At 41.2% G+C, this 24,842-nt stretch overlaps 1 protein-coding gene across 1 annotated transcript in view; it reads right to left on the reverse strand.

Moving 5' to 3' along the window:
* Nucleotides 1-1,712: 1,712 nt before the first annotated feature.
* The window catches only part of IPO8 (importin 8), a 52,511-nt gene continuing 29,381 nt past the window's right edge, over nt 1,713-24,842 (reverse strand). Inside the window, exons 17-25 of the mRNA XM_075427901.1 lie at nt 23,854-23,920; nt 23,057-23,182; nt 22,471-22,568; nt 21,354-21,449; nt 19,655-19,875; nt 11,490-11,695; nt 9,092-9,325; nt 8,295-8,411; nt 1,713-7,509 (exon numbers count right to left, since the gene is read on the reverse strand). Of these exons, the coding sequence (XP_075284016.1) occupies nt 7,412-7,509; nt 8,295-8,411; nt 9,092-9,325; nt 11,490-11,695; nt 19,655-19,875; nt 21,354-21,449; nt 22,471-22,568; nt 23,057-23,182; nt 23,854-23,920 (1,263 nt within the window). The 3' untranslated portion in view covers nt 1,713-7,411. The remainder of the gene's footprint in view (nt 7,510-8,294; nt 8,412-9,091; nt 9,326-11,489; nt 11,696-19,654; nt 19,876-21,353; nt 21,450-22,470; nt 22,569-23,056; nt 23,183-23,853; nt 23,921-24,842) is intronic.

The following is a 24,842-nucleotide window of genomic DNA, read 5'->3' on the forward strand; positions in this document are numbered from 1 at the left end:
AGGCAGACTTGAAATCTGCTTGAGGCACCCTTATTTGTTGCAGTTACGTACTCGGCTTTACAAGGTGCTGAGAGATAGAAGGCCAGTATCTTTTAACAATAAAGAAAACATCCATTATGTGTATACTGATACGACCTTTCCAGACTCTCTCTCTGTTACTCTGAATCTCATTTATATGGCTATAGAGAGTTTTCCTGATGTGCACACAAATCCACGTAGCTTGAGCTCTGCCAGAAAAAATACAAATTCAGTAGGAAACTGCATGGGATTGTTTGAAGTTCCAGTGATTTTATCAAACATGTAATTAAATTATTTCAATTATTCATTTAACATACCTGACATGATAAGAAAGCGAGCACTGATCATCTTTCACCCTTGCTGGGAATCAGTCGGAAGAAATCACCATTGTAAGAGATCTGGAGTTAGAATTCGGCTCAAAAATGTGATTCTAGCTAGAAGAAGATCAAGGGGCAGAGGGCAGAAGGAGGCATAGGAGCCATATATTCACTTGTGTAAAAAATACACTCTTTAGAGCCTGTTGAAAGTGGCAATTCCAATCTACAACTTCAAAACCGATCCAGCATGTTTGTTAGTACCTGCAGAGAGGCCATATGCTTCCCCATACCCTGGTACATGGCACAGATGATACTGCCAGTCACCTGGAGTTCTGCTCCTACGTCATCAGGTTCCTTTCAAAGCCTCGAGAGGAACCAGCAATCGGGATGTCATTCACCACTTAGCTGAGAACCATTTTTCTACAGGAGAGGTTGTCATACCAAGCAATCCACAGAAGATACAATTAAATGTCACTGGTAGGCAGATTAAAACTGCAGCTCAATAGAGGAACTCACTGTTACTAAGCAATTTCATAAATTAAGTATGTTCTGGCAGAGCTTCTCTGCAAGGTATTAGCAGTGATCCAAACATTAGGACCAAGCAAACCTCTTGGGTGAAAACCTGGCTCCATTAGAGACAATGGCAAAACTCCCAGGCACTTCGACAGAGCCAGAATTTTAATTTCTCATGCCAGCTGCAACACACTGCTCCTGCTTTAGGCAAACTATGCTAACTCAGCCTCCACAGCTACAAAAATGGGCCGCCAACCACTGCTCTTGGCGACACGGCGGAGGATTCACAGAAGCGGCCTGTACAGAACAGGGCAAGCATCATCAAACAGCGCGATTTAGCAGCCGGGCTACTTCAGCAACTCACCATCAGGGAAATACTCCACTGATACAAACACCAGGCTTGCAGTTCCAGCAGGATTAAGCTCTTGTCCTGCAGAGGCTTGGTAAAACTATCTTCTTTCCGAATTCCATGCACAGAGGAATGGCCCAAGCTCTAGAGCAATCCCCTCTCAGGACTGCAAGATGACTATCTTCACTCTTTCGGTACTTTGAGCATTGTATTTGGATGACCCATAACGATCTTACCTACTTCAAACGACAGTTAGGCTCATTCGCAGGCAAAGCACGGGTGTGAACAGTTCGAAAGCCTGAGATGAACCAACACACACTGCTACACAAATGCACATATTAACTCTGGATAACGCACACATTTGTTTAAAATTAATTCTGGGGTGTTCTTGCAAATAGGTTCTATGGCTGGATGAAGAGAGGCTATAAAAGGACACTGGGCTCCTCGGTAGGTGGCATGTTACATTTTTTTAAGAAATGTTATTCCTCCCTTATAAATGCACAACAGATGTAACATTCGACCTAAGCAATAAGATTTATTACTATTTTTAAAGCAAATTTAGCACAGCTTAAGAGAACACTGTACAAAATTCTTTAAGCTAGGAAGCGGTTCCTCTTGTCATCAATGCATGTTTTGCATTTGTCAATTCATGCCCTGAAAGCCAACCCACGGTTTAGTATTTTAAGCTTCTTACAAAGGTGATGATCCTGCAATTCAATCTGCTAATGTAGCACGGAGTAGTTTTGCTCGAGTCACTGCAGGCACAGGCTCATAACTTTGCTTTTAATATCAAAAGAAATCTGCACAGCCTCTTTGGTCTCTTTCTGAGCCCAAAAAAACCATTTCAGGTGATTTACATCAAGCGTACTACCCACACCACACGCAATCAAAAGCAATTTTCTCACATTGTTTGGCAATGAAAAAAACACGACAGCTGTGATCAAAGAACAGAGCCTTGCTTATAGTGTCTTACATTCATTTTTTTACCTCATGCACTTTTGCATAAATATTTATTGTTTCATCTTTTCTTCAGAGGCCATAGTTCTTCTGTTTTCTAAAAATGACCTGCTTATGCATAGTCTTTGCTTTTCAAAGCACTGTTCTTCTTCCTTTTGTTAAGTTCATTTCCAAGATCTCTGTGCGTAGAAAGCAGTGAAAGAGGGGTATGTGCAACTTTACTACCAAGCGTGTTGAAAATATCTAAAAACAAGGAACAATTCTTGGATAAACACCTTCAATGGTAAGCAGTCCTGTGAAAAATCAATAGGCCTTCACGTCAGGTAGTAATTTTGTATTTTGTGTCAGGGTAAGAAAGCTGAAAATTAAAACATACCTGAACATGATATTAAAATCTCACTTCAAGAAAACACTCCTTTTTGTTGCTCAAGAGCTTCGACTACCAAGTCATCTTACACTTTTTGCATTTCACTTCATCTAACGTCACGGTGGATGGTCCAGCAGGCAGCCCCTGACCAACACTGTCCGTTCACCTCAGGCGAATCCTGGAGCTGACACTGTTGCATTCACCTTGGAGAAATCAATGCATCTGAAAGTTCAACTCCCACCCCAACACGCACATAGCCAAGCACTTAAAATCACCTATACAGATGTCTAGGGCAACTACCAGCTTGTAATCAAAATTGCTTTCTGATCCCGAGTTCAAAGCCATGCACCAAACCTCGGGCTGCCCAAGAAGTCAAGCACATTATCTTCCTGGAGAAAGGCACGGGACAAAGTTCTTGGATGCTCCTCTGGAAGATCCAGGCAAAATCTGGAACTCCGCAGATCTGAGACCTTATCAAACGCATCACCTCAACTTAACTGGATGCTTTCCCGATTCCTACATCATCACAGTTACGTATGCCTGCAGATTCTCTTTGAACTGGTCTTCCCCAAAGATCGTTAGCTGGGGAGTGGTTGGTCAGTTGGCTCCCCAGCTACAGAGCACTTCAGGCAGCCCTTTGGCAGGAGGTGTGCTGACAATCTTAAGGAAAGGCTGTAATCCCACTAAGCGACTCCTGTTGGTGATGGCACATCAGCCAGGACAAGAGGTTCCTAGACTTTTTAAAAGGATGCATCTGTTCCTGCCAGAGAAAAATCACATTAAGTCTTTACCTCTCATTAATGCTGCCAGATTCAGGGTACCGACACCCATACAGATGTTGCATATTCTATTTTAAAAATATCTGACTGCATTTGCAGTGAATATTATGATCCACAGGCCAGGGAAGTTTCTAGTGCACAAGCACTGCTTTAGTTCTTTTTCATTTTACACTGGGTTGGCTTGTTTGTTTTTTCAAAAGTAACACCAGTGAAAGAGGCAACAAAAGCAAGCAGCTTGGCCTATTCATACATCCCCTTTACGATACCGCTTTACGCTAAGACTTTCTAGTTTCTGGAACAGCGTCTCTCTTCCTTTAACACACTGGGAACATCCAACCCTACTGTACTGCATCCGTTTTGTAGTTCTGTATCATCTGCATATGTCAAACCAGAGCCTTAGTTTTATAGATACAAATGCAATGGATATATTGCATTGCTTCAAGAACCACAGGATTTAAAAAAAATTGTTTAAGCTTTACCTTTCCAGATATTTTAAACATCCCCTGAAATAGCTGATAACATAGTGGTTGGCAAAGGGAAAGAAAGGACAGGAGAAAAAAGGCTGAAAAGTATTCTGGAAACAAAAGACAGTTAATCATTCATGTTCTCTACAATTCCTTTGGCTCACAAGCGTCTCAAGAAAGACTCTTGCTTTATAGTTGAAAAAAAAAAAAAAAAAAAAAAAATTCTTTACTGCCCTGCCTTCTCTCCTCTACCACGTACGATGGAATCCAGAGCCAGGAACTGCCTGGACTTCATTGGCCAGGGCATGCCCTCAAGCAGTTCATTTCACGTTTCCCTGACACACCGCAGGCAGCTTTTCCCGCTGAAGCAAAGCATCTCACAGTATCATTTTGTGTAACATTTTTTTACACGTTTTGACTTACACTCCCAAAGCGCATTTATTTCAATCAAACCGTGCGCATGTGGGGTTTTGGGCTTTGGGGGTTTTTTAGCTTTTTCTTTAGCTTGATATTCTGCACTCTCTCTGAAGCTGGCCATTTTGATTAAAGATTTTGCTTCGTTATGAAAGCAAACCAAGTACCTCAACTTTGAAAGCGAGCGAGCACAAAATAGCAGCCAAAACATGTGGTGATTCTTGTTTTCCTTTTAAGAGTGACAAAACAGCATAAGCAAGTCAATACTCAAGATCAGTTATTTTTATCTGAAAAAGCAGCTTATCATGTAAGTTAACATTTGCTAGGATTCTAACCTACACAATGCTAAATTCCTATTTAAAGCTCCCATGGTGCCCATGCGAGTCACCTTGACACTTTGGGAACGTGGGCGTGGGGCAACACAGGTTATCAGTTACCAGCCCTTGTTTTATTTTTCAATACATTCACGATTCTCTGTACTTCCAATGGCAAATATATCACACTTGGTTGGTCAAAGCTGCTACCTGATATTTCATGATTACCTTGGCTTCAAAGTGAGACAGTAACACACATTTGTGTTACTCTCCCTTTAATGTAGGACAAAGCTGGACACAGTTCAGAAAGAAATCCCTAAAATCCATTACCTATTTATGATCATGTACAAACGGATATTTATGATGTTAAAAGAGAACCATATGTTAAAGTGGAGGCTAGAGCCCAATAGATCTTTTTGGATGAAATCCCTTTTCAAAAAAAAGGAATAAAATAATTAACATTTGCTTTTGCCAGTAGAAACATTTGCTCATGAATCTCCTGGGAAGGGAAGGGCATTTAACCTTTTTACATGCCATCCCCTCAGACATCTCTGACCCCCACTGCAAAATAAGACAACAAAGATTCCCAACTCCACACCACTGATTAAAACCCTTGTCAGAAACATCTGGATGAAATTTTCTTGGCAGTTGATTTGAAAAGTATACAAGAAGCAGAACTAGGGAGCAGCCATAGTTCAGCTGAGTGACACAAAGATGATGCTATGCAAAAGCAGTTTTTTCCTTGAACACATTAACTCCTAAACATTAGCTTGTGACTGTGTGAGCAACCTCATCAGCAGAAGAAAAATAAATCCCTCTTCCAGTAAATCCCTGCCAGCACAGAGAAGGAAAACAGGCTTTGAAAGAAACCCAACTCAACAGCTTCTTTTTTTTTAATAAAATAGTAAAGGGCTTAAACATTTTACCTGCCTAATACTTAACTTCAATTGTCAGGTAAGAAAGAAGTCATCCACGTCCTTAACCTCAAAAGAACATTTCCTAAATTCGTGAAGGATTTCAGAACTTCTACGGTTTCTGGGAATCCCACCAAACTGGGGGTACTGACTTCCCGCCACCTCAGTCAATACACTCCCAGGCCTAAATTAGCCAAAGTGACCTATGATTTTCACGGCCTGTCGTTCAAAATAAAGGATGTCCTGTCCCTCTGCTGCTTGAGCTTACAGAGGCTGTCCAATGCAGTTTAACGTCTTGATCCCTTTTGGAAACACAGACTCTGGAATTCTCACAGTTTTCCACATGTACAACAGATCTAAAAAAGTGAGAAATTTTCACTGTTGCTACTAAGTGAGCAGCAGCGAAAAACCTACACAAATCAGGCCAACTTTACTCTGCAGATGCTGTGTGGAGGGGGAAAAAAACCAAAAAAGAATCAGCAGCAGAGGAGAGCGCCAGGGAGAGTCTGACACAAGGGTGCAGGAAAAAGAAAAGCAGCGGGGAAGCTTCTGCCCCACAGCTGCCAGGCTGAGAAGATTCCAGGGGATGGGGCAAGGAACAGGCAGAGACACTCTGGCCTTTTCCAGCAGCCAAGCCGTAGAGCGCTTCGTCAGACTGAACTGTAATTATTCTGACATATAATGAAAGCTTCAGCACAGTGCAGGGCCAGCGTCTGTAATTCACTACAGTCGTTGAAACTTTGATGGGGTACAGGAAAGGGTTCAAGTTTTCAGCTGGGGCACCGCTCTAAAGAAATACATTACCACTATGTGCTTAAAATTGCTTGGTAAATATTTCTATGTCATAAAGAAATTAACACATAGAGACAAAACTGGTCTAAACATTTTATCTCCAATCCAAACTTCACATTCTAAAGCACCCCTACTTATCTTGGCTACACCTCTGCGATCCCAATAGGTCTAAAGGAGGGGCACCTACTCAAATTAGTACTGGTATCAGTTTCTCACTAAATGAACATATTCAGAAACACCTTGTTATCTGTTTCAATTTATGAGAAACCAGTCTCTGCAATCTATGAAAAAATCTGGCAGATAATGAAATCTCAGCATGGGACAAGAACAGCCAAACAGAATGCAGACCAGAAACTCAGTCACAGAAGTGTAAGAGTAAGAAGAAATAAGTCTGGAGCTGTTTTTCTTCTATCGAGATAAATAAAGTATTGTAAATATTTTGTACCACATCATTCACTACTACCACTGGGATGGTAATGACACCACTTGTCCAGGCAGGAGGTAGTATCAGTGTAGCCTTAGGGTAGCCACCTGCCATGTGTGCCATCATAACTCAAGCAAGTTGATTTCATGGCTAATTTAAGACTACTGCATCAAGGGAAAACCTGCAATTTTAAGACCCTTTGACGTAACCAGTGTACGCTTCGCAACTCCAACAGACATCTCCTACACATTTGGTCTGCACCAAAGGGGGAAGCTGAGATAATATTCTGAATCCAGCAATGTGTATGCAACCAACCAACAATTAAACCGAGTAGTAAAAAGCAGATGACAGGAAAACACGGAACCAAGGCTTACAGTGTATCAAGAAATGTCCTTACACTTAAAAAATTACAATGCACTCCAAAATCCATTTGTTCAGGCAATCCATGTACAACAGAAGGCACTGTTATCCATATGAATCTATCAATTCTGCACAGCAAAAACCTGAGAAGTGCAACTCAATCAGATGCAGCCTGGCCCCTCCCAGTCGTTCACGTTCCTCGAGGACAAATGTTTCCTTTCAGTCCATCAAATTCTAAAAACACCACAAGAATTTGTACATTACAGTAGCTGGGTTAGAAAGACCACTCTGGTGGGGGAAGCACACTGCTATTTTCCAGAAAACCTTCAGCAGCATTAAATTACCGCCCCCCCCATCACTCAGAAGTCGTCATGATTTCAAGAAAATGTCATGATGAGACCCTTCCCATTGACCTTTGTAGCTGATCCTTCAGTTGCCACCAGGAGTACTTCCACCAAAGTTAAACGCTGTGATCAGTCCTTTGTTGTCAAACGTGTAGCCACTTTGTTGTTCTACTGTCTTAGTCTCTAGAATTCAAAGAAGAGAAAGGATATGAAAAATAGTCTATAGAGAACACTTTTGCCAGAGACAATACAACTCAGCTAAGAATGCAAAGTTGCGGAAAAAACTCTTCTTTGAGTCAAAATTTCATTCCCTAAATGCAGTGACAGTAATAAATGACAAAAAGATTTTCTCTAAATGTGTAAATGCACACACTTCTAGAACGGAGCTGAGAAATTAATCCTCTACAGAATCACTATGTCAGACTATTCATAGAATCATAGACTCACTTAGGTTGGAAAGGACCTTTAGTATCATGGAGGCCAACCATTAATGTAACACTGCCAAGTCCTGCATGCCTTTTGCTTAAATCTGAATTTATTTCCCACAAATCAAGCTTTCTAAACATCTAAAACCCTACACTGATCGTGAAAGCAATCCTAGCGGTTAAAGAGTTACAAAACTGTTAAACACATCATAATCTATAGTAATCTTCATCAAATGCCTGTGTGACAGCTAGGTCTTGCCTTAATCTGCTCTTCATTCCAAACGTCAGATTGTGCAAAACTAGCTCGTACCGTGTTCAAACAGCAGTATATGCCAATGTGAAGGCAAGTAATTAGCAGCAACAGTAAGCTCTCTGAATAACCCACACTTCCAGGCGAGGGATAAAACAAGTGCAATATCCCACTCACGCTTCTCAGGAAATGTTAATTAGCACAGAGATTTACTCTCTGTTGCTACAGATTAGATGCAGTTCCAGCATCCAGGGATAAACAACAGATAAAATGGCCCCAGAGCAGTGACTCACCTGCAGCATTTCGCCGGTGTTCTGCTAATGTATAAATTTCCTGCAGCTGTTTCTTCTGATCCTCACTCAGCGGTGCTGTCAATGAGTGGTACCAGGCTGCATCTCGGCTCTGCACCGCTGTCAGAACACGAATGGATGAAAAGTGATTATCAGGTTACATTGTAAGTTCATTTCAGAAGACCAAAATGAAACACACGGAATCTCTGGTTGGTCTTAAAGCAGAATTTGCACTGCAAAACAGGTTGAGTATTCCTGTCAGTTTTCTTAGCACAGAATCCCCACTGTAATAGAGGCAATCCATTTTAGGGAACTTCATTACATCCTCAACTTTCTGAAACAGAAAGTTAACTATGTGGCCATTACTCATGGACAATAATGAAGAGGCTCTTTTAATTTAAAACTCGTACCAAAACTAAAAGCAAGAGGATTAGTCAAACAGGAAAGGGAGAAAATAATTTCTCCAGTATGATTTTAACATCTAGAAAGTGCCAAATATCTCTAGTGACCAAGTCCCTCTAGTGACCAAGTTCCACTTATTTAGGCTGTGATTGAGAAATTCAGAAAGAGAACACGAAGAGAATTAATCTCTGGCTGTATTTGCTACCACTTGTTTTTTGCAGCACTTGTAAGACAAAAAAATCTTAGGACTAACATTAGAAAGCAAGATTGCATTTTGCAGTTTCAATAATCTAAATTGTTACCCATAACAAACAAAAGGGTTTCTCCCAGTGATGACCATAAACACCTCCAAACCATCCCACTGTGTCATGTCATTCTGCCAACTAGCACACACATACCTAAAAGTGCTTGTGTAAAAAACTGGTATTCATCAACACCATTTTCAAGGTCAAGAGGTGTGCTGAACCCTTCAAGAGCGGTCTCCTCCAACGCGTCTTCATCCCAGTCATCATCATCATCATCATCTTCATCCTCTTCCTCTCCACCTCCACCTCCTCCTCCTCCTCCACCATGGTTCTCTTGCATCGCCTGGCTCACTTCATTGGTCTCCTCCTCATCACTCGGTATCTCTTCTGCAAAAGCATTGATGTGTTTCGTAAAACGAAGTTTTAAAAATACAAGGAAACAAGGACTTATGAATGAAGAACAATTAATCTAGGTTTTGGCTGGAAAGCAGACCCTCTGTTAACACCTTTCCCTCAAAATCTTAGAGGAATAGGAAAAATTAAGCTGTAAAAATGTTTCCTATGTTCAAGATCAGTTAAAACTGTCTCTAAGCACACCCAGGGAATGTGAAACTGCCATCTTTCTTCTTCTTTCATTTATGCAGTCATTGTGCAATTATATGAGTCAAAAAATTTTGAGAAACGTGTCTTTGACTAAGTGTTCCATCACTGTGCTTTTAAAATTATGAACAAATGGAGACTTGCATAGACTCCAAAAACTGACGCAAAACAAAGACAAAACCAGATGTAGACCAAATGTCTGCCTGCTATTCTTCAGAATGCTCCTTTATTTGAAAAAATGTAAAATAGCATCTTTCGCTTAGCTTTACCTTCCATTCCGCTTATGAAACAACTATTACACCCTGAACTAAATGCAACTCCAACACGCAATTCTAAACACTTCTTACCTAAGGAAAAATATTTCTGACTTATAATCAAGATTAAAAAATTCCCCTCCAGTTCCAAACCCTCAGCTGTTCCTGTGTTAACGGTTTAGAAAGAATAAAGATGACTACATCTGCAACAAGCAGACGGACTGAATCACAGCACAGAGACTTGAAAATTCCTGTGCTGTTTCCAAACTGTATTCCCAGGCATTGAGCAGCACTCTGTGATTCCATTACAGAACACCACGTGTGGAAGTTGAGTGGATTACACAATCCGCTTACACCCAATCTAATTTTCAGACCTCAAACCATCTATCTCCTGTTCAAGTCAAATACAGGCACACATACCTGCCTGCAATGCTGTGTAAAATTCACTCCCCACAATTCCCTCCATAAAGTATTCTTTCATGTTTTTTCTCTTCCAGCAGACACAGCACTAAGAGGTCTGTCTGCTCCAGGAACCTCAGCTGTCTCAAACGCCACCTTACAAATCACTTTCCATTTGGACAAAGAATCATAGACTCATAGGTTGGAAAGCCCTCTAAGATCATCAAGTCTAACCCTCAAACCAACACCACCATGCCTACTAAACCGTGTCCCAAAGTGCCACATCCACACGTTTTTTGAACACCTCCAGGGATGGGGACTCCACCACCTCCCTGGGCAGCCTGGTCCAAGGCCTGACCACTCTTTCAGTAAAGAAATTTTTCCTAATATCTAATCTAAACCTGCCCTGACGCAACTTGCGGTCATTGCCTCTCGTCCTATCGCTGGTTACCTGGGAGAAGAGACCAACACCTGCCTCACTACACCCTCCTGTCAGGCAGTTGTAGAGAGCAATAAGGTCCCCCCTCAGCCTCCTCTTCTCCAGACCAAACAGCCCCAGTTCCCTCAGCCACTCCTCACAGGACTTGTTCTCCAGACCCCTCACCAGCCTCGTTGCCCTTCTCTGGACACGCTCCAGCCCCTCAATGTCCTTCTTGTAGTGAGGGGCACAAAACTGAACACAGTACTCCAGGTGTGGCCTCACCAGTGCTGAGTACAGGGGACGATCACCTCCCTACTCCTGCTGGCCACACCATTCCTGGTACAAGCCAGGATGCCCTTGGCCTTCTTGGCCACCTGGGCACACTGCTGGCTCATGTTCAGCCGGCTGTCGACCAGCACCCCAAGGTCCTTTTCCACCGGGCAGCTTTCCAGCCACACTTCCCCAAGAAGACTTGCTAGGAATTCCTTCAAAGTTCACCAGAACAGGTCTTTCAAATAGTTTGGTTCTAGGAACAGCTTCTTTCAAGGAATCAAGAATATAACCAGTGAAGTCCTGCCAAACTTCTGCTGCCTATGTGAGAAGACGGAGCACATTCACAATGCCGAAGAGTGGACTTGCCAGATTTATTGTTACTCTTAAACCAATACTACCCTTTCACAAAGCGTTAGCTGTTACACACTGAAACATTCTGATCACACTGTGGGAGGAAAAATCAATTCCTAAGATGCTCTTTCAAGCACCCAGTAAGCCTAGCTATTTTCAGCAGACTAATGAGTCTTAGAAATGAACTGCAATTTCTTACCCCCTTTAAATTAAATCCAGACAAAATCCACAATGTGAAAAGGGGAGATTTTACCATTATCTTCTGCAACGTGTTTTTCATCTTTAGCATGATCCTCATGTTCTGTGAGTTCTCGTGAGGCGCAAACTTGTTTTAAGCCCAGGAAGAGGAGGAGGATTGAAGGGACAATCTGGGCAGCCACAGCATCCACTGCAGGTGGTCGGTTCTGCAATTCCATTAGAATGCTCAGTCCTATTATACACATCTTTCTGTCATGGAGCCTGAAACAACACACGCTTGTTAGACAAAAAATATTTTCACTGCAAGGATATGTAGGGAACATTAAAGTCCTTGTGCTTGACGTGGCAGAAGACATGTCAAGCGACTATGTTCAAAGTCTATGTTCAAAGCTCCTAAACACACTATATCCTTCGTTCTGAATGCAAGTTGCCCACTTGAAAGTACCTGACCAATAACAATTAAATACCTTTCAAGCAAATTCCATATCCCAAATGGCCAAATTCCTGGAACGACTGTTTCTGATTATCAAATGCAAACTTTGTAATGCTAAATAAATACTGTTTAATAATTATGTAGACTACCTTGTCTTTAATAAAGCATTTGCTACAGATTATCATCATTAAATAGGATGGAAAATTGATTTGCCTTGGCCCCCAGAGCAGTACTGCTGCAGCAATTGAAATCAGCAAAAAGACTATTAGTGAAGAGTAATGATAAGCAGGAACGCACTGACTTGCAGTGTGCATTTATGGAGTGCCACCAGGCTAGCTGTATTTTAACACGTTTATTAAGAGTCCATTAGAGCAGCTGTATTATACATCTGATTTCCAGCACTAACTTGAGACACTTTGCTAACTCCAGTGAAAGCAGGGAAATAATTCCACCATAACAAGAATAACTGGCAGTACGCTCAAACCAGGAACTTGCAAATGAGTAGACCTCCAGTAAAACAAACAAGCGATAGATAATTCAAAGAAAATAATGAAATTAGTAGCTGAAAAATTTTTATGTGACCATAGCCAGGAAACTAGGTAAGAGCGTATGCTCTTAAAAATAAGAATTGATTTTCACTTCCAGAAATAGAAGTTATTTGCAAACAAGACAGGGAAAAATTCTCTACCTGCCTCTGCAGACACTCTTTGGTTCTCCTTTACTGGAAACACCAGTAGTATTCAACCCTTCTCTAACGTTATGGTGTTTTGCTATTAAGGGCTTGAGAGCAGCTTGTTTGGTTTGAACTATTCCATTTGATGCTGACAGCTTCTGTGCAACCCTTCTGCAGGACACGTAGCTCCAGCAAGAAGTTTCAGCAAGACCTGCAGAAACCAAGCAAACCTCCAGAGCTAGCAGAAAATGGCCGTCCTCCAGACTCTCAGCAGGTATTCCCGTTACTGGATCAGTTTTACTTTGGAATGAAGAGGATACAAGTTGAGAGGGAAGAAACTAGCTACATGTGTGCCACAGACTGCCATAAAGCTTACAGGGGGAAAATCCAGCTCGATCCACTACTTCAAAAATTGCTGTAGAAATACAATTTTAAAAGTGCTTACAATTTCATTACCAAAGATCCCACGTAACATGCTACTGAACTATAATATCCTTCAAGTAACACAAGTGATCATGTATTACAGCTTTCTGAACTTTACATATGCTTAATCAAGGCTGGGGATTTGGAGAGACTTCATTACACCTCTCATGTTGTTAGTCCTGTTAGGGCTTAGTGAAGCGATTCCATCCTCAAGAGTAGCTGACAACAACAATAAATTATATATGACCATGTGTAACATCATGATCACAGAAGACCTTCCAAGCAAAACAAAGTCAAGTAGCATATCAAATGACACGCTTTGTCACGCTGGGTTTGGCTGCTCCATTACACGTGTTGAAAAATGTACCAAAACGCAAGGACGCGAAGCGCATCCTTCCATCACTGCTAACTGCAAGGCTTTTTTTTTCAGAAGGAATGGGGCTCAAAAGAGGGCATACAAACCAACCAAGGAAACTGAGTCAGGGGTATAGGGTCTGTTTTCCCCCCAAAAAATTAAACCCCTTACTCCCATCAGTTTATATATGTTGAAAACAAGCTCACCACCATTTGCTCTCACGCCAACCCTCTGAAGACCAAAATCCAAGCTAAAGATGATGCTACCTATGAATGAAGCACAGATTTTTGGGGAGAGTTGTCTGTGCTGCAAGTACAAAAGGGAAGAACTTTCTCTACCTCTTCTCTCTGCCAGCACCTTCATCCAAAGCTCTGGTAATCTGTCTACACAGCTGTCTACACAGCCAAAGCTGTGTAATCTGTCTACAAGACTACCACCCTGCATCCTGACACTGGGAAGCCATGAAATTTCTTCAAGACCAAATGTATAACAAAGAAATTTCAGTGTACGTAGGCCGGAGCAGTTAATGACACTTGGCACTACCTTTTATAATATGTTTTAAAAAGCTACTGTTACACAATGCCAACTGCAAAATGCAACACAGTAAAATGTAAAAAAATTTTAGTAGTTAGTGGATTAGCTTCATGCTAAATTATCTTTTCTAGACAGCAAACAAAAGTGCAAGAATCGAGCATTGCTGTTCAAAAGGGAATCATCATTAGGAAGCAGCCCAAATGGCCAAAAAATACAGCATGTTTGTCATGATCCACTTTCAAGCTTCTAAACAGAGAAGTTGTAAGAATGAACGCGTCTTCCGAATACGCATGTTATTAGAAGGTCCAGCAGGACAGCAGAAATAGAGGCATCAAGCCACCTTTAGTGACCCTGAGCCAGACGGAGACTTGTTTCTCCCACCTGCCAGCCGAGACAAACAGCAGGATCAGCAACCACCTTGCCTGAAGTTCAGCATTCTGCTACGCCCCAGCTGTACCAAGTACCCACAGGACTGAACAAGCAAAACAGTCTTCTGTCATTTACATATTTTCACTACGGCCAAGAATGGTTTCAGGACCATTCCTTTGCTATCAAAAGGCTTATTATTTCAGCACCCTTCCGTCTGCGTGGGGGAGCCTGGATACGATTCTCCGTAGTGCTTTGTGCTTCGAGACTCGTGCTATCTGCACGCTGACGACACCAAACTGGGAGGTGTGGTAGATACACCAGAAGGCTGTGCTGCCATTCAGCGTGACCTGGATAGGCTGGAAAGCTGGGCAGAGAGGAACCTGATGAGGTTCAACAAGGGCAAGTGCAGGGTCCTGCACCTGGGGAGGAACAACCCCATGCACCAGTACAGGCTTGGGACGGACCTGCTGGAGAGCAGCTCTGCGGAGAGGGACCTGGGTGTCCTGGTGGACGACAGGGTGACCATGAGCCAGCAGTGTGCCCTGGCTGCCAAGAAAGCCAATGGGATCCTGGGGTGCATCAAGAGGAGTGTGGCCAGCAGGACGAGGGAGGTTCTCCTTCCCCTCTACACTGCCCTGGTGAGGCCTCATCTGGAGTACTGTGTCCAGTTCTGGGCTCCCCAGTTCAAGAAAGATGAAGAGCTACTGGAGAGAGTCCAGCGGAGGGCTACGAGGATGGTGAGGGGACTGGAACATCTCCCCTACGAGGAGAGGTTGAGGGAACTGGGCTTGTTCAGCCTGAAGAAGAGAAGGCTGAGAGGGGACCTAATAAATGCTTACAAATATCTGAATGGAGGGTGTCAGGAGGATGGGGCCAAGCTCTTTTCAGTGGTGCCCAGTGACAGGACAGGGGGCAATGGGCACAAACTGAGGCACAGGAAGTTCCGTCTGAACATGAGGAAGAACTTCTTCCCTCTGAGGGTGACGGAGCCCTGGCACAGGCTGCCCAGGGAGGCTGTGGAGTCTCCTTCTCTGGAGATAATTCAAGCCCCGCCTGGACAAGGTCCTGTGCAGCTTGCTCTGGGTGACCCTGCTTCGGCAGGGGGGTTGGACTGGGTGACCCACAGAGGTCCCTTCCAACCCCTACTATTCTGTGATTCTGTGATTCTGTAATAGTCCTCCTTAGCAATCACAGGCTCTGCTTGCTCCCTCAGTGGTACACCCAGCCCGGAGCGCTAAACACGCAACACATGGTAGTGCAATGTACGACTCCTAGGCAAGGCTGTTTTTAGCAAGTTGCGTGTGGTCTTCATAATCTGCAGGACCTTTTCTTGCTAATACACTTCCTTCCACTACAGGACAAAAAGATCTAGGAATCTTCTGTATTTCAAACCAAGCTGAAAGTATTTCAAAGGGAAATCACTAAGCCTTTCCTTTACTGGTTTGCTGTGCTCCTTTATGTGAGGATCAAGTTGCTTTCTACTACATCAATCCAGTTCCTGGACAAACTGCAAATAATTAGCCTTTTCCTTCTAGCTGCAAAGTTGGAACCAACCCTGTTTTCCTATACAAGACTGGAATTCTATATACAACTCTAAGAAAACTAGGATTTCTAACTATTTAAACACCTATCAAGTAAATCCCCCTATTCAGCTTCTAAAAAACTAAAGTCACTTGAGTTTTTTTTGAAGCAAGTAAGATATTCCTTTCACCCTCGTTTCCACAGAAGAATTTTTAGTATGAGAGTAAGCATAAGTTACGCAGAAGTCTCATCCAAATTTCAGCTGTCAAGGAAAAGGTGGAAAGCAGTAAGCAACAAATGTTTATACACATGTCTTTTCAGTTTGAAGTCACTGTAGAAAATAATTAGAAGTAAATAAATACAATATACTGTGGTACATGGGCATTCTGGGCACACACTCACACATATGTAATATCCACCATGACATACTGGATTTATGCACAGTCTTACAATGAGTTCTGAGCTCTCCTTGCCCGGATCATTTTTAATATTCCAAATATCTAATTAGTTTTAAACGGTTTCCATATTTTTAATAATGTGGAAGAACAGTTACTTGTCTTACCATAACTGCTTTTCCCCCCCAAGATGTATTCTTCCCATGGATTCCATCTCATGCATTTGCAAGTGCTGCTCAAGAGATCCTGAATTCTTTTGGCAAACACCGTTGGCTCCAGCCTGAGAGCATGCAGACACGCACAACCCTCCTGCTGGCAGAGCAGGACCTATGGATACTAAGACTTTGCAGGAGCAGAAGAAGGACAGAGGAGTGTGAGATTTTTGTGGACAAAGCATCCCGAGGAACCACTGTTCCCCGTACATCACAGATTTCCTGCAGGTCTGACAAAGAAATGTCAGTAAGATTGACCTGGTCCTTCATACCTGGAGGTGGATCTACTTTGATCTTCTCCAGTTTCTCCAGGATTTGTGAGCCTTCCAACTGATTTGAATTTAAGCCTAAAACTGCCTCTGGCTGAAACACAATCTAACTGTAAACCAAAGCAGCAGTGAATGACGGCTGGTGAGAAAAAGGACTGTACAAATCAGGGTGCCCACTGCTGTCTTCTCCGATGAAGACATGAAGTCTCTAGGGGTGGGCCCAAGGAATGGTTTCAAGAAAGCCACATTTGGTTTGCATTTCTGTCTTTCCCTGTTCAGTTAGGCCCCTGAATATCTGGCTGCTGTTCAGATGATGACCCTTACTAGCCCTGCTAAAGCAAATGGTCTTCTAGAAGCAGCACCGTCCTGAGGGAAAGGGAGGAAGTCCCTCACACCACATCACAGTGCCTGACAAGCAGTACTATAGCAAAAGCCCTACACCTGGAAGCCACATACTGAGGAGACAGCACTGAAGAAGGGCGGTTTTTAGATTTAAGCAATATTACAGATACTTATTTCACTGCTGGAAGCAGCAGATCAAAGAGATACACTTTAATCTGCTACCATTCAAGTGCAGAGCCTGAGCAGAATCCAGCATCGTGATCTCTGTGTTTCATTTTCATAGGCTTTGTCAACTTCTGTCTCGGTTCTGAAGAATTTAGTTGAGCAGTCGTTGCAGCAGCTGATGCTTTTTGAAAAGCAACACAAAAGAACTGAAAGTTAAGCTGTAGCTCACAAGAGTACTTGTGGTCGGAGCCTAGTCAGATCTGCAGCGTTCTTCCCCTCTGGATCTGACTAGTTTCTCACTGAATGCTCCACAAGGAACTGTTTAAGGCTCGAAATCTCTTTCATTTTTTATTTCTTTTAAAAAAGGAATGACAAGTTTACCACCTGTAGGGAATATGTTCTTTCCTACTGTCTCTGTATGCATTCAGCATTTGATGTGCAGTAGAAAAAATGACAGCACAAAGAGCTGAATCTCAAGCCATAAAAAAAAAAATCTGTACGTGGAAATCCTGAAACGTCTTGCTCTTTTCTAAAATCGGTAGATATAAAAATAATTTACTAATTAGCACTAATATTACCTCAAAGTGTGGGAGAGGTAGACTTAAAGGTGTCACTTTTCAGCCATTGGCACTCCAAAAGAACTGAAGGATATTGGGTCCTTTATGCCTTCTTTGTTACCCACTCGAGTAACCCCTCTGATCAGACACGCGGTTATGTTAAGATACAGGATGTGCCATAGACATTTCATATACACAGCAGGTAGAAGAAGTCGGAACGCTTGTGGTAATACGAACCATCCAGTTTTGTTCTAATGAATAAGAGATTTTTTTCCCCCCACTTTTTATCAGTTTATTTTAGTACTATTTTTTTTTCTCCAAGGAGGGACTGCTATGGTAATACCTTCAAATTCAGACTCGAATGGGGAATCTGCACAAGGCCTGTATACACCAAAGCAGGCCGTTCACCAAGTGAACGGACAGAATTAATACGCATACCTAAAATAACGTAGTCTACATTGCAATTTTACAAACTACCGCGCTTTCACCCTCACTCCACTAAGCTGTGTACGTAGGACAGAGGAGGGGGGAAAACTGGTTTTATTGTGTACATTTTGTATATGTTTTAAATATACTACAAAGGACATTCTGAGAGCAAAACCCATATATACCAGTTGGCCATTGATTGATTGGGAGTGACTATTTTATTACAGTTACGAAGAAGGTAATGCAGTGCTATAATGCACCACACAGTTCTAAATTCAAGATGGACACTGAGGCAATAATGCAGCTATACCAAGACGGCATATAATTCTGTTCAGGGAAGATTAACTCAAATAAGAATTGGCATGGAGGAAAGCTACTTGGACAACTGCGGAGTGGAGAAACCATCTTATAAGAAGCCCCCTAGAGACTTGTTTAGAATTAGAAAGAAAAAACTGTACCAATAAAAAACAGGTAGGAGAAGAATGACAACCTAAAATAAGGTATGCATCTATTTATGCATCTACCTCCAGGTCAGGAGCTGCCTGCCTCGGCCTGTGCTCATTTATGGCATGACTCCTGACACTTCACTTGGTCTGTCGGCACAGACTATGCACAGAGAGGACACATTCTAGCCCACCCGTACACCCACAGTCAGATGTCAGCCTCCAAAGACAAAATGCAGCTCATAGCAGGAGCGTGAGAGGTAGCTGTTAACTACATCTGACTGTTTGCTTTGCCCTTAGGTGGATTTGAATCTCACCGCCAGACACCACATCTCAGCTGAGAGGTAAGCACTAACTGCCAAGCACTAGACTTCACATCCACCCAGCATCAAGTGCACGCTTAGCTATGTGATGACAGGCTTTGTCCACCTTCATTTAATTTACAAATATTGAGCTCCTGCCCAAGTGCACACTTGTGCAGCGTACACGCATGTTCCAGGAATGAAGTTTAAGTTCAGGAGAATGCTAAACAGTCAGCACATCAATGGCAGAATGATAAATATGCAAGCTGATCACGAACAACTTGCAAGGCTTAAAATCAGAATGTGGGATTCACCGGACAGAATAATGTTTTTTTTGTTTTAACATTAAATGGAGCAGTTAAAAATACTTTATAAAATACAGAACAGAAAGTAAGTTTAGAGGTTTCAGGAAAAAAGTTTAACATCTCTCTGAAATTCTGCTGGTCAGCTCTAAATATTACCCTCAATGCATGCTGGACCATCTCTTGGAGAGGCAGATAGTTTATGATTAAGGAGCTTAAAAGAATTCTGAAATATGGTATGTACTGTACCCTTGTACCCTCACAACACAGAAAATTCAGCAAGTAGCTCAACAGACCCGGAAAAGTTACGTGGACATGGGTCACCTTTGCTGGCATCACAGCAATTAGACCTGGTGTGGATTACTGTTATTTAGACTATCCAAAGAATGAGAACTCTTTCATCAACATGACTAGGGACACAAACAGAAGTGAACAAAAAAAAAAAAAAAAAAAAATCAAAAAACATGGATTTCTAAAAGAAAAAAAACACATTACTTGCCCAAGAAAACAGTCTGTGTCGTTCATCCACTGGTTTATGAACTGTGCAGTGATGGGCTCAGGATTGTGTGGAAATCTGATGTTCTCTAAGGTGTGCAGAAGTAGGTCAGGATTGTAGTAGAGTGCAGCTATGGCAACCTGAAGACACATGGTACGAAGCTCGCTTGTTTTAACTCCTCTAGTTAGCCGCTCCAGAACAGCCTCCACAAAGAGTGGAATACACTGGGCATGTAAAGGAGAAGAAATAAAAAACCAAAACAAGCATGACACCTGTCGCCAGATTAGACAAAAGTTAAAAATACTTTTATCAGAATTGATCTCCAGAGTTAACTGAAGTCAGGGTATAACCTAGGAACGCATTCTGTTCATCTCCTAGTATCAAAGCATTTCAAGCCTCTGATTACATGCTTATAAATCTTCCCCAAAGCAGCTATTCTCTGAGCTAAAAATTACCAAAGTTATTCTCAGCACAGAGGAGAATATTTGGGGTCATTTGGCAGAATTTGTTCTAGCATGTATGAAAGGTTTAGAAAAGAACTCAAAGACATTATCATATTTGAATAAAGATATCCAACAATTTCAAAAACAACAGACATTAAAAATGAAATTACCTAAACGAGCAAGAAAATAAGTTTTTCCTAACAAATGTAAAGAGATGTTAAATTTCTTACAAAAGCTTGAAACGAGTGAGTTTATTCAGGTAAGAGCAAGTGTGCACAAATTTCTACACAATGAAATAAATATCTACATATGTTTCAATGTGCAGGTTTATGCATTGTAATAATTTGGGAAGCATTATGAGTTTATGAATTTCAGTTCAGTGTGCAACCGTTTTAATTCACAGAGTTGTAGAGCTCAATTAAGCCTTCCACCACATACTTATTTCAATACAAATTCATACAATTCATTTTAACCCCTTCCAGATTTCTTGTAAAAATAATATCTTTCAGGGAACATTTTTATCTTCAATGACTAAAGATTTATATTACTAAAGTTATACTGGTTTCAGTGATATTAACTGAAAATTTATCACTGAAGTCCACGGATTGCACTGTGGCAACATCAAATATTGTATGTTAAAGTAATTTAGGCTGGAGCACTATGTAAAATGTGAGACCAGAATTTAGCCCATAACAGGAAAGAGACTACTATCTAAAAGCGTGTTGTAAGAAACCGTGGCAACTTGTGATTATGTTTTTCCTAGCAATCACAATCCAGCCATGCTAAAAATTCTTCATTGCCAAACACACTGAGCAATTCAAAATATTCAAAAGGACCAAGTTCGTACTGCTTGGTGGAACAACTGCATAGTTGGATATGTATGGTTAACCTCTCAGCCACAATAGTTTTAACAATGTGTGTTCTGCATCAAAGGGGAAATCCTACCAGGAGAAAGCAAAAGAAGACAATCCTGCACATCATACTGTATCCTTACCATTCCGTCTACATTCATTTTCCAGTCATGCCCACTAATCTCTAATCTCAAAATAAATAAAAAACCCCAAAACAACACCCCACCCCCCCAAAAAAAACCCAACCTGACAAACTCTCCTGAGCTCATTTACTTCTTTCTGTGTTTTTCTCCCCATTCCTACACTTTACATTTCCCTCAAACTCTCTAACGCCAACTGCTTTTCTCAGGGATCATACACATGTCATTGGCAAACAGCAAAAGAGAAAACCTGTTCGATATAGATCACCTGGTCAATACCCCGCCCTTTGCATTGAAGAACAATTACTTCCAGGAGTTTGGCTGCATGGCACTCCGCATCTTCTCCTGCATCTCCTGTTAATACCTAACAACCAGAACGACAATTCAGTTTATCAGTATCGATCACTGACAACTTTGAAAGCAAGTGCTCCTGTAGCTGCACACATCAAAAAACATCAACGTGGCATATACATATCTCTTTATACCATATTTTGTGAGCAATTAAGACACATAAAAAATCTTCTCCACAGGACATAAAAAGGGGTAAGTGGCTAAAGATTCATTTAAAAATTTGGAAGAAATCGCTATAGCTCTTTATGAATCTTAGTATTCTTTGTATGCCATCATTCTCCCTTTTTCAAACGAAATCTTGCTTATAAGAATCATTGATGCCTTCCGCATTCTCTTTCTGTTTTGTGATTTCAGTTCTAATAGACACTGGCAGATTAACAGCCTGGCAAAGCGAAGTTCTATCTCTAGGCTAGTTTGTGATCACAGACAAGATGTATGCCATCACTCTATGTATATGCAGATACACGTGACACTGCTTCTTCTCAGCATGTTTCAATCCTATGGTCAATGGCAGTCAAACCTGACAAAGCAGCAGAATTCTCAAACACCCTCAATTTCTGTAAGTTTCTTACAAATAAGCAGGTAGCTAGATGCTCTATAATGCCCAAAATCAGAGAAAGGCTGTAGCCTGATCTCATACTTTATTCTATGTGAGAGAATCAGCATAAAAGAGAAACATTATAAATGTAGGCAGAACTTCAAATGATTTCACACCCTAGCTGACAACTAGAGAATCCACTTGTAAGATACACAACCCAAGGAAATCGGGCTTCATTAATTCCTCTACTCATCAAAATAGCTGCTCATAGCAGAGACTCAAGATGAACAGCAACTTTCTCCCACACAGATTTGTCCATGTCATTTTTTAAAATGCATGTCACTTCAAAAGTGGGAAGGTGCTATGTACACTCAGAACTGAGCCGAGACCAAATGTCATTTCTTTCTGAAATGACTGGTCACCACTTGGCATGTTCAGGTCACTTTGCTAATCTGACTGTTAAGTACCAGTGATAAGTAAGAATCAGAAGCCTTACCTTTTTACACATGGCATAAATGATTTCTAAATGCTTTGGGTTAGAAAGTAAAGTATCTGTGTCAATGGTCACATAATTATGCAAGAGAGGCATCATATCTGCAGAAGAGGGAGAGCAAAAGAGGAAAAAAATTACAAACTAATCTATTCAGGTGCTAACCAGTGAGGCTGCAGTCCTACAATGGGATTCATTAGCTCAGATTCTTGGACATGACTGGAAATCCAAACTCTGCCAAAGTCTATCCTAGCAGAATTCTTCATCAAGTGCACTATGCAGGGTGCATTCTCAGAAGAAGAACTAGAATAGCACTACATTTTAATTAATTTATTTGTAGTTTCACATTAACTCTGTACCTTTCAGTTTTCTTTCAGTTCAGGACCTCCTACAGTAACTGATCACACTGACAGATTTTAACATGCTTCTCCTACTTAAACATGCTCCTGTTCTACTCCCACACTAAACAGTCAGGGCTCAAATACATGATCATTTTAAACCAAGACACTAAATGGAAGCGACCCTTGTGACGTTGGTTTTAGAGACGAATTCCTGAACAGCAGAAACATCAACAGAATAAAAGCGATCATACCTGCAAAGTACTCAAAGCAATCCTGCTGGAAAACCTCATACAGAACACCCAAAAGCTGCCACATCTGAGGGGAAATCAGCTGGCATGTCAGGCTGTAGGCCAAGGAGAGAATTTCTTCATAAAACTCTGAAAAGGAGAAACAAATTTAAACTAAAAATAAATTTAGCTTGCAAATACTTCAAAATCTGAAACGAAGCTCCGAGTCATATAACAACTACAAGACAGCAATTAGTGACTAAATCAACACATAGCAAAATGAGACTCTGTTAGACAGGGCTTACGTTGGCTATAGTTACAACAACATACGTAGTTCTTCATTATAAATACACACCAAATAAATATATTACCAGCACATCAAAGACATTGCTTCTAAACAACTTACTGCAAAATATTTTTATTTCCTAACCTTCGTTTTTATTTAAAGGCCTTAGCACAAAACTTTGTAGTCTTTAGTGCAGGGTACTGATAAAGCAGCAATTTAATTGCAGACCATGAGCATAAAATACTAATATAATTGTAGACATTGTCCTTCAACACAGCTAGCTAGAACTATAATCAGAACTGCATCTTCTCCTTTTGAGTCTGGCCTCCAAAACACCATAACCAGCCTGACTAACACACAAGAGGAGATCAGGAGAAACTAATCTTAACCGAACATTAACATCTTTTTACTTTCAAGAAGCACACACAAAAAAGATGAAGTTCTGTCCAGGAAGAAAGGTTTTTTTGCAATAATTAAGAAATTTTTCACGTTAAAAACATGTAATTTTTTTCTAAAGATTATCTCTAAAACGTACCTATAACGTGTTTTTGCAAAACAAGGCCAATGATCTGCAAACAAATACTCTCAAGCTGTTGAGTTATCTGAAATAAAAATATAAAGCAGTTTATTGAAAAACTTAGAAATACAGTAATTTCATCAATGTATTTCACTAATTCAGTCTGAGAAGTTCTTCAAAGCAAAAAGCCTTTTATCACTTTTTAAAAGCTGCATTAACGATCACAATATTACAAAACAAGGTCTCACTGATGTAAGTACTCAAATTTTCAATAAACAGTATTGCTTTAAAACTTGTCACGGCATTTTTCTTTATTTGAAAAAAAAAAATTTCATGGTTATTCTACACATCCTATCAAAAACTGTACCTACTGTTCTGTCTGGATATCAAGTAACACTGTACTCACACGTGCTAGTGATACAGCCTACGTCCAAAATCTTTGAGGTAGAATGGGTTAAAAAGAAGAAAGGAGGAGATGCTTTTGCCTAAGGTCTGTGGAGAGCTTCTCAAAGCAGGCTCAGCAAGAGGAGCACATGCAGCAACTGGGAGCATACGACTGTGTTGAAGTCAGGATTCAGATTTGCCATGTTGGACAGAGAGACTACGCTTACGAATTAAGCTAAATTACAAGGAGAACCATATGGCCACCTTATAAGTCTAATTAAAACCAGCAAATACAGGCATTTCATGTTATTAATACAGGTCATTCACGACAGATATGATGTTGGAGGATGTCAGGCTCTCGGGGTTTGTTCTAGCAAAGAGATCTAGTATGTGACCACAGGTTCACCCACCTACCTGCAGACACTTGACTCGGAAGTGATCATCCCCTAAACTCTCTCCATACTTAATGGTGAAAGGTAAAGGAATTTCTAAGGGGTTTTCAGCCTCATATATCATTTCTGTATGAATTATATCACTTCTAAAATTATTTAAGATCCTGAGATGAAGAGCATTCTGCATTATATTATAGTTTGCGCTTCACACAACAGAAAAACAAGCTGCTA

This window comes from Opisthocomus hoazin, chromosome 8, assembly GCF_030867145.1.
Source record: "Opisthocomus hoazin isolate bOpiHoa1 chromosome 8, bOpiHoa1.hap1, whole genome shotgun sequence".
Classification (NCBI taxonomy): domain Eukaryota; kingdom Metazoa; phylum Chordata; class Aves; order Opisthocomiformes; family Opisthocomidae; genus Opisthocomus; species Opisthocomus hoazin.